Below are 19,320 nucleotides of genomic sequence, written 5' to 3'. Positions count from 1 at the left end.
TTCTACTGGGGGGCGGAGGTGGGGGCTGTGGGGGACTATCACCAGGTTCCCCAGGTCCAGACGAGGCTTGAAGAACTTAAATGTATGAAAAGCATTCTTTTAACCTACAAGGAACACCGGTAGATTTAATTTCGGGCTGTTTATTCCAGCATGAGGCAGATTCGGGAAGGATAGGCAAGCGGAAATGTGTCTGTGGGACCCACTGACCTGCAGCTACCACCGGGCCTCTGGTTGCCCTCTAGTTAAAGGCATTCTGCAGCCCGTGGCCTGGGCTGACTTTTGGCCTTGAGCTGCACCAGCTGTCCATCGGGCCAGCTTTCAGGGTTACTAGTGGGCTGTAGCATGCTAAGACTGGGGGCATCTGGGGATCGCTTGTGACTTCTGGGAAAAAGCAGGAGGAGGGTATGGATATGGCCCACGGGACAGAACAGGCATCATCAGCCTTTAAGCTGGGGTGGAGGGGCCCTCTGGGCCCCTCCGGGCCCCTCCTTCCTGTTAGTGCTGTGCACGTTCACCCTGAAATTCTAAGGCTAGGATACTGGTAGCAAAAAATCTACAGCAGAGGCACGGTACAGATACAAATGTTTATTCTACATAAAAATTTCACAAAATGGGCAGCTGGTTGTACCAAGACCTTTGGTGAAGGGGTGAAGGCGGGGAGGGAAGTGGCTGATAGAGAAGGCAACAACGGACAGTGGTCACAGTCACTGGGTAGGAGCAGAGCTGAGGGGAAGGCAGGGCACAGATGGGGCCCCGTCCCCTACTGCATGCACTCGCATGCATACTCCTAGCCTGTCAACGAGGAAGAGGGGTCTCGGGCAGGGGCACATTTCTGACTTGAGAAGCCCCCAAGACGGGGAGGAGGGAGGTGCTCCTCCCTGGCTGGCTGCTGAATACTGCATCCCAGACACCAGACACCCACGTGGCACGTCAGTGGAGGACAGCAAGGGCAGGATGTGATTGCAGGCCTGAAGTAAGTCTGATTTCCCAGAGCACAAGGGAGCAGGGACCACTGTCCCAAACATGCAACGCACGATGGCTTGAGAACCTGACCAAGGCCTGCCGGGAAGAGTGGCTGGCCCAGGGTGTGGGTTTTGGCTATGGCAGAGGCCCTCTGGGCTCAATCTGCTTCCCTAGCTCCAAGGGTGGCTGGAAACCAGGCACCAGACAGCCTCTGGAAGTATGTTACCTGGGGTCAGGGAGAGCCCAAAGGGGTTGCTCCTGGGGCTGTGGGAACATGGGAAGGGGAAATGCCAAGACCCGCTGGACTCTGCCCCTAGGCAGGGGAGGGAGCCCGGTCTTGACACAGCCAAAAGCCACCTGGCCACAGCACCCTGAGCCTCCCTGGCAGTGATGAGCTGTTAGAGGCTTAGAGCTGGGCTGTCTCTCAGGGCCACCCTTCCCCTAACCTGAAAAGCAGCACCATGTGGCCAGCTGGTCCCCACCCCTCAGGGGGCTCGGCTTGGGACAGCTGGAGAGGTCAGGGCAGATGGGCCAGGCAGTAGGAGGCAAGGTTGGGGTCCAGAGAGAGTCCTGGTCCCAGGAGAGGGCAGACCCCAGGCTGGAGTAGAAGGCAAGGAGAGGGGAGCATGGCTACCCTGGGCAGTGCTACCTGGGAAGGGTGAGGCGGCCTGGGCCAGGGCCTGAGTCTGTTCTTTGCTGACCTGCCCCACCCCACCGGCTCCTCAGTACAGACACACACGGTCACAGAGATCATGCACACGACGGCTCAGGGTGGGGTGGGTATGGAGGGCCCGATGGCAGAGAAAGGAGCAGGATAGTATGGGAAAGAAGGGGCTCCCAGCCAGAAGGCAGCAGCAGCCAGGGGGCCTCCTGAGGGCAGACCATCCGGAGTAGAGTGGCAGGTGGGATGATTTTTATCCAAAGATGCCTCCAAAGGTGGAAGCAATGACAATGCCCAGGATCACGCAGCAGATGATGATCATGATCTTCTTCTGCATGGGGGAGGCAGGAAGGAGTGGCCTCAGACACAGGCTGAGGCTGAGAGCTGGGTCAGAGCTTAGAGGAGTGGGGCACACAAGGGAGAAGAGCCCCTGAGTGGCACTGAGGGCTGGGGGTCCGGAGGATGGAAATAAAATTGGACCTGGGGAAGGTGCCGCCCAGAATGGACCCAGGAGGCGGTGATGGCAGGGAGCTGAAGAACTTGGGGTGAGGGCTCAGATGGAGTCAAGTGTGGGGAGAGACCTTGGGGCTCTAACGGGCAGAGGGGAGCTACTGACCCGGCGCGCCTTGCTCTGGTACTTGACAGCCTTCTTGGTGTCAGACACAGCCCTCTCCACGTAGTCTACCGAATGTTCCACGTTGTACTCGATCCTGTCAATCATTTCCCCCTGCAGGGCCGGTGTCCGTGAGCTCCAGGGGGGTCCCCCTCAGGGCAGGACTCCGGGAAAGCACCCTGAGATCAGAGAAAGAAAAGTGGAGGCATAAGGATGGGGTGCCACCTTTCACCTGTACCCCTCGGGCCAGGTTCCCTGGGCAGCTTCCTCCTCTCCCTGGGGAGCAGGCATCCTGGGGAGGAACTGGCCATGCAATCTCAGCCAAGGGGGTAGAGACCATGCAAAGGGCGCTCAGCTGGGCCAGGAGTGAGGCGGAAGGAGGCAGGGCCTGGAGTTGGTGCTCTGCACAGGGTGCCACTCCTCGTGGGCATGGTGGTTCCACTCAGCTCTGTCTTCCGTCTTCAACATTTAAGATACCCTGCCTACCCCTGTAGCCCTTCTGAGCCATCTGGTCCCAGCAGCCCCTAGATGCCACTCCAACCATGATGCTGCCCAAGATCCCCCAGCAGCAGCGATGTGAAAAATGACCACTCCCTTCAAGTCCACTGCTTGCTTCCTCTGGGGTCCGTATCCCCAAGGTCTATTAGCTGATGGCAGCAGCAGCCTCCTCGGGGCCCCCCGGCTTCCTGACTCAGTTCATACCATGCCCATACTCAGTCTAGAAGAGAATCCAGAAGCCCAGAACCGCCGTCTCCCTCTTGTTCACACCCCCTTCCCCTAACCTTAAGCTCTAGCCGTATGACCTCCTCAATGAGCTGGGGTCTTGCCAGTCTCAGGACTGTGCTGCTGCTGGTCCCACTCTTCACACACCATGGGAAGTCTTCCGAGCCCAAATGCCACCTCCTCAGGCCTTCCCTGACCACCTCCATCCAAAGTGGCCACCACAGGGACTCTTACAGTGTTACCCCAAGTGTGGCCCTAGGACTAGCAGCATCAGCATCCCCCTCAAACCTGTTAGAAATGCAAATTCACGGGTCCCCACTCTGACCTACCAAGCTCTGGGCATAGGGACCAGGAAACCTACAAGCCTGCCAAGTGATTCCTGGGCCCTATCCAGTTGGAGGACCACTGCCTTATCACACTGCCTCCTCCTAACATCTCCTGAGCACCCAGCACAACTCAAGAACATTCCATTTGTCATTTACTTATGCTGCCTTTCACCCAACACACATTAGCACAGGCCCTCAGCTGTCCTGGTCACTGCTCGATGTCCAGCTCCTAGAAAAGTGGCTGTCCGCAGTGCTCACGTGACAAACGGGTGATAAGACAGGACAAGGCTGGGTGTAGGGCCATGCAGGACCATGCAGCACCCAGAGCCCAGTAGCAGAGCCATGCAGAGGATGGGGTCCTTCAGATGGGCACGGCCCTGGAGGCGTTTCAACAGGGGGTGGTTAGTTACCTGGAGCCTTGGTCCCTCCCCAGCAGGGCAGCATGTCAGGCAAAAAGGGTAGGGGTTAGTGCAGCCCTGGGTTGCTGCTGTGGGCTCAGGGCGGGTGGAGGGCAGTGGGGCCCGAGGCTCTCACCTGGCTCTCCACAAGCATGGCCATGTCCATGAACATGTCATGCAGCTCACGGATGCTGTTCTCTAGCTTGATGATCTCACTGTGCCGTGTCTCAATCTCGCTCAGAGCCTGCTTTGAGATGCTGGAGTCCATGATGATCTAGAGGGTGGGAGCAGTGGGCTGGGACCCAGGAGCCTGCTCCAGGGGGTAGGGACGGGTGCCAGGGCCAGGACAGCAGGCCAAGAGCAAAGGCATCTGAGCTGGACTTCTCAGTATTAACGTGGGGCTAGTGACACTCCCCGCCTGTGCCTGCCACACAGTAACTGCTCACCACCCTTGTACAGAGACCAACTTGACTGCCCCAAGGACCCAGGCCTTGAACCACCTTTCTCCCCACTCCTTCCGGTCAGCCTCCCAGACAGGGTAACTGCCCCTCCCTCCTCTCCTGGAACCCACAGACCCTAGCTGCCTTCATCCCTGTGTGCCACCTCTTCCAGGATGCCGTCCCCGCTTGCTCAAGCTTCACTTGAATGTAGAGATGGCCAAGGGCACCCATGTCTCCCAAGAGAGGAAAAGGGCCCTGAGGATGGTAGTAGGAGCCCCTGGCCAGTGGCAAACAGGAGAAGCAAGAAAGTAGACCCAGTTGGGAAGAACCAGGAGACAGGTCTTAATTATACCTTTGCCACGTCATTTGCGTGGCCTCAGTCTGGTCCCTCTTCCTCTGGGGCTCAGCCTTCTCTGAAACCTGCCTCACAAGGTGGCGTGTCCAGAGACTGCCCAGCCCCAGCACTCTGGACACACAGCAGGGGTACGGGGTGAGGGGAGTTCACACTCACTCCGGAAGCAAAGATGGCGGGGTTCCCACTCTCCAGCATGTCCTCCAGCTCCTCGCTGGTCGTGGTCCGGCCAGCTGCGTGCAGGGGTCTCAGTGAGCCCTGCACACTCCGCAGGGTTCGGCCGCAGCCCCGCCCCCGCCCTCGGCCCCAGCCCCACGCCCTCAGCTCACTGATCTCCAGCTGCCTTTGGATGCGGCCCTTGCAGCGCTCGCGGTAGTCCGACTGTGTGGCGTTGTACTCGGACATGACCTCCACAAACTTGCGGGACAGCGTGGAGTGCTGGGGGTGTGAGTTGGGGGTACAGGTGTCAGGCCCAGACCCGCAGGGCACCAGGGCCTCCGGTGCCCGATGGCCCGCCCCAGAGCCCCACCCGCAGCACCTGTGTCTTTCGGATCCTCAGGTCTGCGGATGAGCGGTTGAGGCCTTCTTCCTGCTCGATGCTCTGCTCGATGCCTGGAGGCATGGAGGGCTGCTGAGCCATACCTGTCCCCTCACCAATGTCCCCTCCCCATCCCCATCCCCAGCCAGGATCTGGCTCGGGACCTCCCCAGGAGAGGGTCTAGTGTGCACTGTGAGGGGGTCTGTGGGCAGCAGGGGGAAGCAGGAGCGCCAGGCACTGATGGGGGCCGACACGCACAGGCATCTGCAAGGCCTCGGCACACAGCAAGCTGTGCGTGTGAGTGCTTGCTTGTGTGAGGCTGGGCAGCTCAGGCCCACCATGCCTTCTGCTCAGGAATCCCATGTGCCCAACGAGGGCCCACACCCAGTAGGGTCAGTCTAGTGGCCCCGATCTGCAGGAGCTCTGCACCTGTGCTCACACAAACACACCAGGGCTTCCAGGCAGGACCAGGCAGTGCTGACCGCCCCCTGAACCCCCTCTTGCTGAAGTGAGGGACAATTGCCCGGGGCGGGGGGGGCCACTCCCTCACTGAAGCCTCAGGCATCTGTCCCAAGGCACGGCCCGAGCCTGGCCCCAGACAAGCCTTGCCAGGAAGCAGCTGTGAGTGGGCACATGACGGCACCCACAAAAAGGAGACCAAGACCTAATGTACCCGAGAGTCAGCAAGACCCCAGGGCCACGCAGGGAAGCGGGCCCAGAGTGCCCCTCTACTGCCCAGACAAGGCCTGGAGCTTAGACTCACTCTTTAACTTGGAGCGAACTTTGTTTGCTGTCTTCTTGATGTCAGACATGAGCTCCTCCAGTTCCTCCTTTGTCTCTGGGGAGGGAGAAGGGGGACAGGGTAAACCCGGGGCTCCCCCTGTGACCTGATGCTCAGGCTCAGCCCGCGGGCAGGCCCAGGTCCCAAGCCTTCCCCTTTCCGCGGGCTAAGGCTCTGCCTGCCCCTCCAGCCCTGGGCCTGGGGCCACAGGAGCTGCAGCCTCACCCCCTCTTGTGCTGCTTCCGAGGAGCCTCCTTTCCTCCTTCTCTGGCTCTCCCACCCCCTGCGGATAACAGACGGGTCTAAATTTAAGGCAGAAATAATTGTGGAGCAGCTGGCAATGCTGGCATTGGCACTGGGGAACATTTACTTGATGCTTGCCTGAGTCGGATGGGGGGGGGGGGGTGCGGGCTTACCTAGAGTTACCTGGTAGCTCTGGGGGGATGAGCATCCAGCCACCAGGGTGACAGAGCCAGGGGCCAGGGAGGCTGAAGTGGGTCCCCCTCCACTGAGCACCTTGGGTGGGGTAGACCCTATTCTATGCAGAGTCACTGCTCCCCCTTTCCAGGTGCTGAGCTCAATGGAGACCAACTGCCGAGTACCAGTGGGTGGATGGGGGCATGAGGCACCTGGCCTGTGTGGGAGTTGATGGAAAAGAACCTCAGGGATGTGGGCCCCCTGGCACACAGGTGGCCCTGGAGCAGCAGGTGGCTGGTCCTGTGACGGCAAAGCTGGGGGATGGCCACAGCCTAGTGTTTCTGGCCCTTGTTCCAGCTGAACTGTCTCTCTAAAGCTGGCGGAGGCCGTGGGGGTACCCAGCTTGCTCCACCCCAGTGAGGGGTTAGCTGGCCAAATGGGACAAGGTGGCTGCCTCCCTCAGCAACCTGCCCCAGCTCAGGGCAACCCCAGGACTCTGCTTCCCGGAAGAAACCAGGACTGAGCTCTTGCTCGGCCTTTCTTACCCACCATCTGCTTTCCTCTGGGGCTGGCCCTCTCCTAGAGGGTGTTGGAAGGGCATTTACAGCAGTTACTTTGGGTGGGCACCTACTAAATGGATTGGGAGGTGGGGGGCTTCGAGGAGCGGAGGAAGGCGCTTCATTCGTACAAACAAAGGAAACTTACCAGCTGCTCTGACGTCTCTGCCTCTTTTGCTCAGATCCAAAATAGCCCAACCCGGATGGCGGCCCCCAGGGAAGGCAGAGCAGGCCTCGGCCGGGAGAGCCCCCTGCTTGCTGCCACCTTTCCCGGTGACTCCTTGTTAACTGCTCCCTCTGCTCTAGAACCGGTACCGGGGAGCCCCCTCCCTACATCAGTGACCACCGGCTGGTCCTGACTCACGGTGGCAAATCTGAACTAGCTGCTACTGACCGTACGACGCGAGGAGACTTTGTGCGGAAGGTGGCACGAGGCAGCTAAGATAAATGAACAGGCATCTGTTGCCCTGTGCTCACCCCGTCTTCCAGCAGGTGAATGCCCTCGCTCTTTATAGGACTCTGTTCCCACAGGTAGCCCCTTCTGACTCTCATCAGGAGGGACACACACGAACTCAGACACACATGCACATAAAGACATAAGATGTCACATGCTGCCATCCCCAACAAATGTCTGGGGGCAGGGGCAACGCGTGATGGACACCCTGAATGTGTGCTCTGCCTTGGGTAGCCCCTCTCTCCTTCCCACGCATTCCAAGGACAGTCTCCCGGCTCCCTGCGGACTCATTTTGTTTTCCAGGGGCCTGGCACTGCACCTGCTTAGCTTGGCACTGGCCTCAGGTTCAAACACACTTTAGGGGCTGTGGAGAGATTTCTTGTGGGGGCTTGAGGGTGCCAGTGGACTGGGGCTGAGGGGCCACAGATAGGAAGGCCCTGCTGGAGAAACCCATCCCTGAGTGCTTCCCCTGGCCCTCCCATGGCTAGGACCCTCCCCCTTGCATTGTTGGGGCTCCGTGAGCTGGTGTCTTCCAGAGGCGCTGGAGCAGCGAGAGGAGGTGAGCAAGCAGAAGCAGTGCGCACTTGCCCAGGTTATGGGCCTGGGCCCCCAGCGCTGTCACTGACTCCCCCAGGCTGGGAGGAAGGAATCTCAGGCCTGTATGCTGTCAGCCTGGCACAGGGCAGTGTAGTCATCAACACCTCCCCAGGAATTGGGACAGCAGGGTCAGGGGGACCTGTGTGGGGACAGAGTGGAACGCAGACACACAGAGGCTCCCTGTGCGGAAGGAGAAAGGTGACTTCCTGGAGCCCTGAGAATGCCCAGCTCTGGGGTACCAGGGCCAGGTGCCAGGGCTGCTAGCTCTTTCTGGAAGCTCCTCCTGCTTGGCCGGCCTGCCCTCCCACGGTGCTGAGGCTCAGCGCTGCCATCTGCTCCCCCGGGGAGGCTCAGGAAAGGGAGGGGCTGGGCGGAGAGGCTTCCTTTTGAGCTGGGCAGCACCCACCCACCCGGCTTACCTGGAGAGGGCAGGGCTGGCCCGAGGACGGCCGCCCCACTCACACAAACCTGTGTGAGACCCAGGTCCAACAGGGGATCCCAGGCACTAACCCCCACCCCGGGCCTCGGCCAGCTGTGTTCCCCAAAGCTTTCCATGAGGGCCAGGCCCAGGTACCCCTCAGGCGACACACAGCGTGGGTGCTGGGGTTCTAGGAAGCCACCCTCCCCTGCCCCCCCGCCACAGCAGCGCCTTCTAGGAGGCCTGAAAGCCACCCCTCAGTCCTACACACTCACTCTCGTCAGGGTTGGGGGAGGCCAGGATGGCGCTGTGCTTCCGTTTCACCTCCTCCACGTTCTCTGAGATCTTGTCAATGAAGCCTCGGATCTCCTCCACCTGCACACCAAGGCCAGCCGGTCAGGAGGAGATCCAGCTGGAGGCCCGTGGGCCCTGGGCAGAGGCTGGACCAGGCTTCGGGTGGGGTGGGGGTGAGACATGGGCCCCCCACCAAGGTCTGCCAGAGTATTCGAGGATGTGGGGTGTGCTGGTTCCCACCTGTTCAAAGAACTCATCCATGAAGCCATCCCGGTCCACAGTGACAGTGACATCGTCATCATCATCGCTGTCCTTGGCCTGCACAGGGGTGTGTACACGTGAGCAAAACTCTGGTAGGCCCACAGGGTCCTGCTGGACCTGGGACCATAAACTACCCAGCATCCACATACTGCAGGCTTGCAGGCTCAGGTCCAGGGCCCTCACTGCTGCCCTGTGTCCTCTTAGCAGGAATGAGGTCTGGCTGTGCCCTCAGCTCCCAGCCACAGCGAGACCTCAAGGACCCCAGGGGACCCAGCATAAAGACAGAAGCCCTGCCTGCCGAGCTGGTGATGGGGAAAGTCTCTACCTCTAGGCCAGGGACTCCTTCCCTGGCCCAGCTGCCTGCCCCCTCCCCACAGGACTGGGGTCCTCCCAGCATGGCTCTCACCCAAGGGGACAGCTGGGAAGGCTTGGTTCCCTGGCTAGGGGCCCCAACTCACAGACCTTGCCTGAGACAGGCTGCCTGGACACCAGCCTTTTCTACTTTCTGGTCCTGAAGCTTTTTTTTTTTTTTTTAATATTTTATTTATTCATGAGAGACACAGAGACAGAGGCTGAGACACAGACAGAGGGAGAAGCTGGCTCCCTGCAGGGTGCCCTATATGGGACTCGATCCCAGGAACCCAGGATCATGCTCCAAGCCAAAAGCAAATGCTCAACCACTGAGCCACCCAGGTGTCCCTGGTCCCAAAGGTTTTAATTGGGATGGGGCTCAAAGTTCCCAAGCTCCCTTTGGTGGGGGGGTATGTCAGGAGTGAGAGGCCTGAGTGCCACCCACACCTGCCTCCAAAGAGGTGGGATGCTGACACAAGGGCCATCCCATTGCACCTCAAGCAGGCCTGAGAGATACTGCCTGCATGCAGCCTGTGTGTGTGCAGCTCTGCAAACTCAGCTCTCCCCCCGTCATTTTTGTTTTTTAATTTTTATTTATTTATTTATTCACAAGAGACACAGAAAGAAAGAGAGGCAGAGACACAGGTAGAGAGAGAAGCAGACTCCCTGCAGGGAACCCCATGCAGGACTCCATCCCGCAACTCCAGGATCATGCCCTGAGCCGAAGGCAGACACTCAACCACTGAGCCATCCAGGCATCCCTTCCTCCGTCATTTTTTTTTTTTAATTTTTATTTTATTTTTTTATGATAGTCACAGAGAGAGAGAGAGAGGCAGAGACACAGGCAGAGGGAGAAGCAGGCTCCATGCACCGGGAGCCCGACGTGGGATTCCGAGTCTCCAAGATTGCGCCCTGGGCCAAAGGCAGGCGCTAAACCGCTGAGCCACCCAGGGATGCCTTCCTCCGTCATTCTTGACCTCAGACCTCAATTCTCTGTCCCGCCAGGCCCAGAGCTGGGCCCTGACCAGCCTGAGAGGCCAGTCTTCACCTGGCTCAGGGCCTGCCCTAGGCCCCACCCCACCACCCAGGGAGAAGCCGGACAAAAGCCACCCCCATCCGGGGGCAGAGTAATCACAACACCTCCAACTTCCCAATGTGCTGGCCAAGCTCATCCCCCGTCAGCCTCACCCTCACCTGCTTGGAGTCGCGGCTGTGAGCAGCCCACCATGCTGAAAGGGCAGGGGCCAGGGTCCCAAGGGTGGGACTGTTCCCCTCAGACTGGGGTGATGAGACTTGGTCACACCCCTTCCTGTCTCAGCACCCAGGGGGAGGTCACCTGAGCAGGCTGGGCACCAGCCTTCACCTGGATCTCTCTTATGTCAGGGTCAGAGCCCAAAATAGGGCCCGACGGAGGCCAAGGGACCTGGCAGGCTGCTGGGGAGGGACAGGTTCTGTGCCCCGCGCAGACAGCGGCTGGCTGAGGGACCTGCCCCTGGGTCTGTCTGCTGCTGGCAGCGGTGGGGACAGTGACTCCTGGCTGCAGAAGGCTAAGACGGAGTGGGAAGGCACAGCATGGTCTGTAAAGGGCTGTGCCCCTGGGGCTCTCAGGGTCCCACTGCCCCACCAGAGTGGGACCAGACAGGAGAGGGGGTTGGCTGGGAGCTTTATGGAGGCGGCTCTGACAGGCCCCTCTCATCAAGAGATCACACCTCCTCCCCCAGCAGCTAAAATAAATCCTCGCTCCCACAAGTGCCTGTGGCTGCTACCAGGTGGCCCCCTCCCCCCAGCCAGGCCCACCTATAGACAAAGAGACTCTAGAGGCCATTTCCACACTTTTGAACGTTGCCAGGCACAGGAGCTAAGCTGGAGGAGGACTTGTTAGAGAAACTGAGGCAGAGTACAGTCTGGAGGAGCCCAGGGCCCCCTCTGGGGCAGCCTGCTAGCCTTCAGCAGGTTGCCCTCTCTGTCTTTTTGGGGTCTAAACAAAGATAGGGATGGACAGGAAAGGACAGAAGGAGAATTTTCCAGCTCTCCTCCCAGAAAGAGTAATGACCGGCTAGAGCCAAAGACAAGGGCATCAGAGTTTCCAGAGACGAGAGCCGTTGCCAGAGACCCCTGGGATCTGGCCTGGAGTCTCTCCCTGGGCCTCGGCTTGGCTGTCTGTAAAACAAGGACATACGTTCTCCAGCAACCAGCAGCTCCAACCTGCTCCCTGCACAGACTTCTCAGAAAACTGAGGCTGGAGTCAGGGAGTTTCTGGGAAGTCAGGGAATGGCAGGAAAGATGCCCACGGTCTCCTCCAGGACCTCTGGCAATGAAGGCAGAGCCGAGGAAGGGGACCCCTGGGCCAGGGCCTGACTGGGGCTCCCAGGTCAGGATCCACCCCGAAGGTACCATTCAGATTGATCCCAAAGTCAACTGGAGGGTTTAGGGCCTGACTTAGAGCCTCGGTCACACCAGTGGTGACTCCAAGCAAAACTTTGAGGGGATTCTCCGTGAGGACCCTTTCCTTACCAAGTCCTAGCACTTCTTCCTCCTCAGGACTTTTTACCCACTGCCCCCCTGCCCCCCATCACCTCACTGCCACAGCCTGAACCTGGACCCTGGCACACCCCACCTATACCCATCTCCCTGCCGCTACAACCTACCTGCTGACATTCCCCTCATCCTTAGATGCCACTTCCTCCCAGAAGCCTTCCCCAGCTGCCCCAGATCAGTCTCTTGCTCCTCCGGTTTCCCACACACTATTCACATCTCTCCTGACACGACAGCCACAGACTCTCAGGCCCTAAGGGACCTGAAAAGTCACCTTGGCCTCAGCTGCCAGCCTCAGCTTGCACACCCCCTGTGATGGAGAGCTCACTGCTTTCCTGGGCAGATCTGCCCACCCTGGCCTGCCTCGATTGTCCCTTTCCTGTGGCATGGCCCCACGCCATAAAGAACCTGTTGGTACCCTCTCCCTGGGATCTGAAGGCAATGTCCACACTTTCCCTGGGTTTTTCTTCTCAAGTTGACCATTCCCTTTCCCTCAGATCCCTCTCAGGGCCCTAAGTTGCAGCCCCTACCCCAGACTCATTTGGTCCAACCTCTATCATGATAGAGTTTGTACATGATACAAACTGAATCTACTGTTGGTTGTGCTCTAAATTGTACCAAAAAGCTGGCCATCCCCTCCCTCTTTTTACATGGTTTACCTCTGTTAATGCAACCAGAGATCAATAAAATTGATCATGTAGTACTTCCTGTCCAGAAAAGCCCCAAGCCCTTCCCCACCAATGTCTACTTGGCTGGATTTTAGGCTCAAGCTAAGGACCTTCTTTCCTGTTTAATGTCTTCATTTGTTCTGATCCTTGTTGGGCTTTGTGAGACTCTGATGGCTCATGACTCTGTTGCCCCCTGCAACCTCATCCACATCTAGGCCAGAGCCCTATGGCACCTTTCTAGAGACATCCTCAAGGTTAAGTAAGACCCCAATCAGGTTTCACTGGACACTAAGGAAATGACAAACCCCAAGCCCAGATGCACTCCTGACCCAAAAGGAAGGAGGAACTAGGCTGGCATGCCATCTCCTAATGTCCTGGGATGGTCAGGGTGGACCACGCCGACATGTACAAAGGGGGCACCCGTATGGTTTTGAATCATGAGGCCCCCAGCTCCCTTGGAAATCTGCCAGCCCTCAGAGAGGGCTGGACTGGGGACCTGAGGTGGCAGCTAGAGTGGTGGTCATAAGCCCCAAGCTGCAAACATCTTCAAGATTAAGCCCCTGAAGGGAAGCCTCTGACACCATATGAGCACCCTACCAGCCACCTGGCCCAAACTGGGCTCTGCCTCCATCTCCTGTGCCCCTCCTCTGAAACTTCCCATTCCCAAGGACTCCCTAAATCAGAAACTGGGGTATATCTACATTCTTCCTCTTGCTCTCACATCCATCCAACATTTGACTTGTTGTGGTGTTTTCTGTTCATCCATCGGTGGTTTCAATCCTGCTCCAGCACCATAATCCCCTGGAGGGTTTAAAGAACCCCCCCCCCCCCCGACCGCCCCGCAAAGCCAGCTTCCAGGGCTCTACCCCACAGACACCCAATCAGAATTTAGGGGTGTAGAGCTGGTAAGGCTAAGTTTTCAAAAAGCCCCCCCTGCCAACTCCACCCTGGGTTGAGAATCAGTGGTCTGATCCTACTCCTCTCTGATAGACTCTGGCCTCATGAGGCCTCTGGTCCAGGCACTCAGGAATGAAGCTGCACTGGCCAGAAGCCCTGAACTTCTAGCGGATGCCAGACAGCTCTGGTGGTCTCTCCTGGCAGAGGCTCCAGGATTCCAGGATACCTTCCTGGAAACAAAAGTGTGATTCCTCCAAGAGGCTCCAAGGCCAGGCAGCCTTCAGGCCAGTCCCCGGGGATGGATGGCGGGAGGCCAGGCAACAGGGTTGATTCATTCCTCCTGTGCAGAACTTGCTGTTGTCTGCCTCGAGGGCTATTTTCCCCCCCTCCTTCTTTTAAATGACGAATCAAAGTCAATACCACTAGAGCTGAGAGACCCAGAGCTGAGTCAGGGGTATGTGAGGTCAAGCTGGGTCTCGAGGAACGAAAGAGGGGCTCCCTGTCCCCACCCGGCCCTGGTCTGATCCCCTCACCCTCTCCCCATTCTATGTATGCCCTTCTCCACCAGATCCCTGCCACTGAGCAGGGCCCCAGGGCAGCTCCAGGAGGTAGCCTCATCTGGTAGAGAGGAGCTGGCCTCTGCCCCACACCCCACAACACACTGTGTGACCCTGGCCCTTTCCAGACCTCAGTTTTCTAATTTGTGAAAGAGGAGGTTGGACTAGATAGTCCCTGAAGGTCATTCTGGCTGCACCCCAGATGAAAATGTGTCTAACCCATTGTTTCTTCTGGGAAACTCTAAGGAGACCTACTCTTATATTCCTATTTCTCCACTCAGCAAGGCGGATCTGGCTGGCTCCACTGTGTGATGAAATGGGCACAGAGAGGTTAAGGCAAGAACCTCCCTGGTGTTGCCCAGGACACCCAGTCTCTTCTCAGCCATGAGAGAGAAAAGGGGGAACAGATGGACAAAGGGGCACACTAGGCTTCCCTACCCACCCAGGCCTACTCCAGTGAGGGGGCATCAGACCACCCACTATTCTCTCTTGTTGGGCATTCCAACCTCTCTGCCTTTACTCCCATGGGTCCCTCCTTTCAGACCACCTTCCCTCCTCCCATTTATCCCCAACTCCTGGACCACCCCAGGCTCTCTTCTTCTAGGAAGGCTTCTTTCAGGGTCTGGCTGCCCCAACACTCCCTCCTCTCTGTCCTCTGTCCTCAGCAGGCCCCATGTGCTGCACATGGCTCAGCACAGAGATAAACACCCTCTGGGCCCAGGGATGGGTGGTCAGCTCCAAGAAGTTCTCAGAAAGGAAACCAGGGAGGCCTCTGAATGAGGGGAAGGAAACATCTGCATGCCAGGTAGGGCTGCCCAGGGGACACCTTGCCCCAAGTCTCTCCGCTTGTGTGACCCTGGGCAAGTCTTTGCCCCTCTTAAGCCCCTGGCTTGCCTTTCTGATCTCCGAGGGCCCCCGATGATCCCTTCACTCTGTACAACTGAAAGATCAGCTGCATGGGAAGCGGGAGCTGGGGAAGGCTGGAGGGCTGGGCCTGGCCTGCAGAGCACTGAGGAAATGCGCCAGCTCCTTCCCCAAGTGTGACTTTTATAAATAAGCTCCCTTGCCTTCCTTCCAAATGTGGTGGCGTTGGGTGGGGAAAGAGAAAGGGGGAGGGAGGGAGGGCTGGCAGTGGTGCAAGTCACTGCCCCAAGCACCCCTCTGTCCAGCCCAGGCAGTACTGGCCTCCTGGTTCCTGGGGATTCTGATCTGAGAATTCTGATGCCTGGGGTTCGAAGTCTCCCCTAAATACAGAGACAGATTCAGAAGACCTGTGACCACCCCTTACCCTGAGAAACTAGGCTTTAGGTTTTATTATCTCCACTTTCATAGGTGGGAACCCAAGGCCCAGAGGGAGACTTGTGGGAATGACAGCCCCCCCAACCAGACTAACTGTCCCACCCCACCCAGTGTGGGCTGCAAGAAACCCCCAATGGGCAGGGCCACCCAGCAATGGGTTCAGTTGCCTCCCTAGGTTCTGAATGCCTGAGGGGTGGGGTCTAGAGGAAGCCTCAGTGAATTCACAGAGAAGCCAGGCCTTACCATCTAAAGGACCACCATGGCTAGTGTTTATGTTATGTCGGTCGGGGTGTGGGGGGCGGGAGGGGTGAGGGGTCACAGAGACACACACCAAAGCAAAAGATCTGGGTTCAAGCTCCCTACAACCCAAGCTCTCCTGGTGGTTCCCCAGTCCCAGACAGATTTAAATCTGTCTTTGGGACTAGGCAAAGCCCTTCTCTACCATTCCTTTTGAGCTACCATGAGTCCCACTTGCTCTCTTGTTCCTCAGTTTCCCCTTTAGCAGCGAGGATGACAGCTGATGAACCAGAGACCCTGTTACATGTAAAGGACTGTGTTCCCCTACCACATATACTCTTGTCTGACCCACCAGGCACCCAAACATCAGCAAATGCACCACATGGCTATTCATTCCCGAGATAACATTCTTTTTGACTCAACGTAGCACAGGAAGCTTGAGGGCAACCGCAAGGGCTGGCAGGGGAAGTGTTTAGACATCATATATGACATGAGGGACCATCTTCTTCCTTTGAAACCTCCTGAGGTTTACCCTGGGGGCTGGGCTTTTGGCCAGGAATAAATGGTCTGATGGGAGGGTGGGGGCTGGTAGCCAGAGCAAGCGGGGTGGTGGTGGAGATGGAGGCAGGAGAGTACAGATCCCAGCTCCAGACTGCCCAGGAGACAAGCCTGGTATAATGGGGGAGACGGGGCACAAACGTAAGGAACCTCTGGATGGAAAGGTCAAGCCAGGGTATCAAAAACCCAAAGTACACTTGAAACTTTCCATATAAGAGGACCTCAGTCTCTAGCTGCAAGTGGGGTATCTGGGGGAGGGCTCTGCGCAGCCACTGAGCTACCTGCCCCCCGCCCCCAACCCCAGATCAGGACCGTGGGAAGGGCACCTGCTAGACAGGAGCGTGGTCAGCGAGCGGATCAGACAAGAGTCAGCCTGGTCTAGAGCCCTGAGGCCCCCCTCCCCCAAACACAGGCTTCATTTCCTTCTTTGCCCCCACACGCCCCCAGGCTTGCCATCTCTAAGGGCAGAGGTGAGAACGTCTGGTAGACGCCAGACGCCAGGGGAGAGGAGGGAGGGGGGGAATGAGGAGCATGTCAGGGCTGGGAGACGGTGGGCTCTGGTCAGAGCCTTTGCGCAGCCTCTAACTCCCCCCAAACCCCGCCCCAGGAGCCACACCCCAGGGGCCTCGGAGGCACAGGTGGAAAAATAGGTTCAAGTTGGAATCAGACCAGGAACCCCGGAAGGGTGTGAAAACTGCGCCCACCGGGGCTCCCCAGGTGCCAGGAAGGTAGACGGGGCGGGGGTGGGGGGGTGAGAATCTGACCCCTCTGGGGCCGAGGTGGGCAGCAGACCCGGAGCGCGACGGGGGTGGGGAGCCACAGGTGACGGGAGCCACAGGTGACGGAGGCGGCGGGGCGCCCCGCGGGACAGCGCCAGCGCGAGCAGCGCGCCCCTCCCGGCGGCCCGGTTTCCGCAGCGCGCCCCGCGGCGGGGCTCAGGCGGGGGACCGCCCCCGGCCGTCGTCCACACCCGTGCGGGGGACAGGGGGGCCAATGACGAGGCACAGTGGGGCGACAGACACGGGACCGGCTCCGCGGGCCGCGGGAGAGGTCAGCGCTCGTCCCGCCACCGGCACCCGAGAATCGTCCCCCGACCCCCCAAAACAAGGGGGCGCCGAAAAGTTTATCCAGGACCCCGGGCTCCGGCCGCCAGCCCGCGGGCCCACGGCGCCGAGCTCACGCGAGCCCGTGACCCGGAGTGGGTCCGAGGGGCGGGACCGGAGGGGGTCCCCGGCTCCGCACCGCTCCCTCCCGCCCGGCCGGGGACGCAGGGGCCGTCGCCCGGGGGCCGCCGAGGCCGAGCGGGGGGCGGCCGGAGCGCGGGACGCGGGCGGCGAGCGGCGAGCGGCGGCGCGGGGGGCCGGACTCACCGTGCGGAGCTCCTGGGTTCGGTCCTTCATGCTCCCGGGAGTGGCAGCGGCGCCGGCTGCAGCCGTGTGAGCCCCGCATGCGCGGCGGCCGCCCCGCGGCTGCGCAGCGCCCGCCCGGCCCCGCCCCGGCCCCCGGGACCCCGGCCCAGCCCGCCTCCCCGCCCCGGCCCCGCCCCCGGCCCCCGGGACCCGGCCCCGCCCCGGCCCCGCCCTCGGCCCCCGGGACCCGGGACCCCGGCCCCGCCCGCCTCCCCGCCCCGGCTCCGCCCTGCCTTGGCCCCGCCCCAGCCCCGCCTTCGGCCCCCGGGACCCGGCCCAGCCCCGCCCCCGGTCCCCCCGGACCGCGGCCCAGCCCCGCCTCCCCGCCCCCGCCCCGCCCCGCCCCGGCCCCCCGGCCCCCCGGCCCCCGCCCCGCCCCGCCTTCGGCCCCCGGGACCCGGCCCAGCCCCGCCCCCGGCCCCCCCGGACCGCGGCCCAGCCCCGCCTCCCCGCCCCCGCCCCGCCCCGCCCCGGCCCCCCGGCCCCCCGGCCCCCGCCCCGCCCCGCCCCGCCTTCGGCCCCCGGGACCCGGCCCAGCCCCGCCCCCGGCCCCCCCGGACCGCGGCCCAGCCCCGCCTCCCCGCCCCCGCCCCGCCCCAGCCCCCCGGGACCCAGCCCCGCCCATACCCCAGCTCCGCCGCGGGCCCCGGGCCGGCGCCGTGGGGTCGCAGCCCTGGGACCCGGTTCCGCGTGTCGCGTGCCCTACGCCGCGCGCTCCCTGCTTGGGATGGGGCCGCAGAGCCCCTGCTCCGTCCCTGCACTCAGCCTCCCAGTAGCCCATCCCTCGTTCTTCACCTGGATCTTCACCCCCAGAGCTCCTCACATCCCTGAGGATTTGCAGGAGGTCGAAAACCCCTTGATTTTATGGCCTCGGAACCTCTAGCACTCCGCTCCAAAAACCTCCGCCAGCCAAAAACCTCCTCCAGAGTTCCTACCCTCTGAGCCCTACCCTTCCCACTTTCCCCCAACACCTCATCCAGACTCAGGCTCTGGCCCCTCTTTGCCCAGGGTTTCTCAGTTCATAGGTCTGATGCTGGGTGACCACCCTGTTTCCCTTAGTGTCCACACCCAGCGGGACGCAGGAACCCTTCTCTCTCTGGGGAAGGGAGATCTAAGCTCAAGCCTGCTCTCCTGCCCCTTTCCCTACAATCCCAACCCTGAGTCCCAGCCCCAGGCCTGAGATCCTATTTGTCTCTATAGCTGGGGGCAGTTAAGCCTGGGGCCCAGTTCACTGTGGCACTAATGGAAAGATCTTAGCAGCCTGTAGAGGGCTGGTAGGTGGGGGCTAGTCTGTAGCAGATGCTTCTGTTCTGATCCCTGCCAGCATCTTGTTGACATAAGCAGCCATATACTGCCCCCAGCTGTCCCCTCTGTGTCCTGGCCCAGACCCTCCTCACCTCAAGCCAAGCACTTCCTCTTCCCTTCCCCAGGGCTGCCAAGGTGTTCTGGAGCTGGGCCAGCCCCCTGCTGCCCAGTGTGCCTGGGCCTGGCACTTCTCCCAGACTGGGCACAGGTTAGCTGGCTGGCAGACAGGCTAGGGACACTGTTCCAGCCATCTCTCCTTCCCTGGAAATCTGGCCAGAGACTGACTAGCTTAGATGCCGCCTGGCATCAGAGGCAGCCACACCCTATCCAGTTGTCCAGACCTCAACCTTGAGCAGCCCACAGAGCAAGCATTGGTGGTGCCCCCCATTTGGCAGATGCACAACCAGGACTCATTTGCTAGAGAGACTTGCCAGGGTTACAGAGAATGAGTGGCCGGGAAGGTGCTACCTGACTCTTAGTCCGGAGTGCTTTCCCGTGTACAGGGTGAATCGGTGGGGTGGGTCATGGGTGCACTCTCAGAGCCCAGTGTCTGGCCCTGTGGAGAGAGGGCAGGAGGGGGAGACACAGCTTATGCCCTCAGAGGGCCCCAGTGTCATACCACGCATCACTTATTAATATACATATTAAATGGTAGTATGAAAAATGAATAAAGAATAGATGTGTGCCTTTCACCTTAAACTCTTCTGTTAG

The 19,320-nt window shown here is 60.0% G+C and overlaps 1 protein-coding gene across 2 annotated transcripts; it reads right to left on the bottom strand.

Annotated features, from left to right (window-relative positions):
- Window positions 1-570: 570 nt before the first annotated feature.
- STX1A (syntaxin 1A) lies at window positions 571-17,385 on the bottom strand. Of its 2 annotated transcripts, none has more exons than XM_025425813.3 (10): window positions 17,266-17,385; window positions 8,773-8,850; window positions 8,514-8,613; window positions 5,778-5,852; window positions 5,015-5,088; window positions 4,806-4,914; window positions 4,636-4,709; window positions 3,821-3,958; window positions 2,241-2,351; window positions 571-1,955 (listed from the first exon to the last, which is right to left on the bottom strand). In XM_025425813.3, the coding sequence occupies exons 1-10, from the start codon at window positions 17,293-17,295 to the stop codon at window positions 1,878-1,880; spliced, it is 867 nt and encodes a 288-aa protein (XP_025281598.1). In that variant the 5' UTR covers window positions 17,296-17,385; the 3' UTR covers window positions 571-1,877. The 2 variants fall into 2 exon arrangements, 1 of the variants encoding a protein (XP_025281598.1); XR_003127498.3 differs by having other exon boundaries at window positions 1,917-1,955; window positions 2,241-2,416.
- Between the last annotated feature and the right edge of the window lie 1,935 nt (window positions 17,386-19,320).

This window comes from Canis lupus, chromosome 6, assembly GCF_003254725.2.
Source record: "Canis lupus dingo isolate Sandy chromosome 6, ASM325472v2, whole genome shotgun sequence".
NCBI lineage: Eukaryota > Metazoa > Chordata > Mammalia > Carnivora > Canidae > Canis > Canis lupus.
The sequence above is the reverse complement of the archived record's forward strand: the minus strand, read 5'-3'. Positions and strand labels throughout refer to the sequence as shown.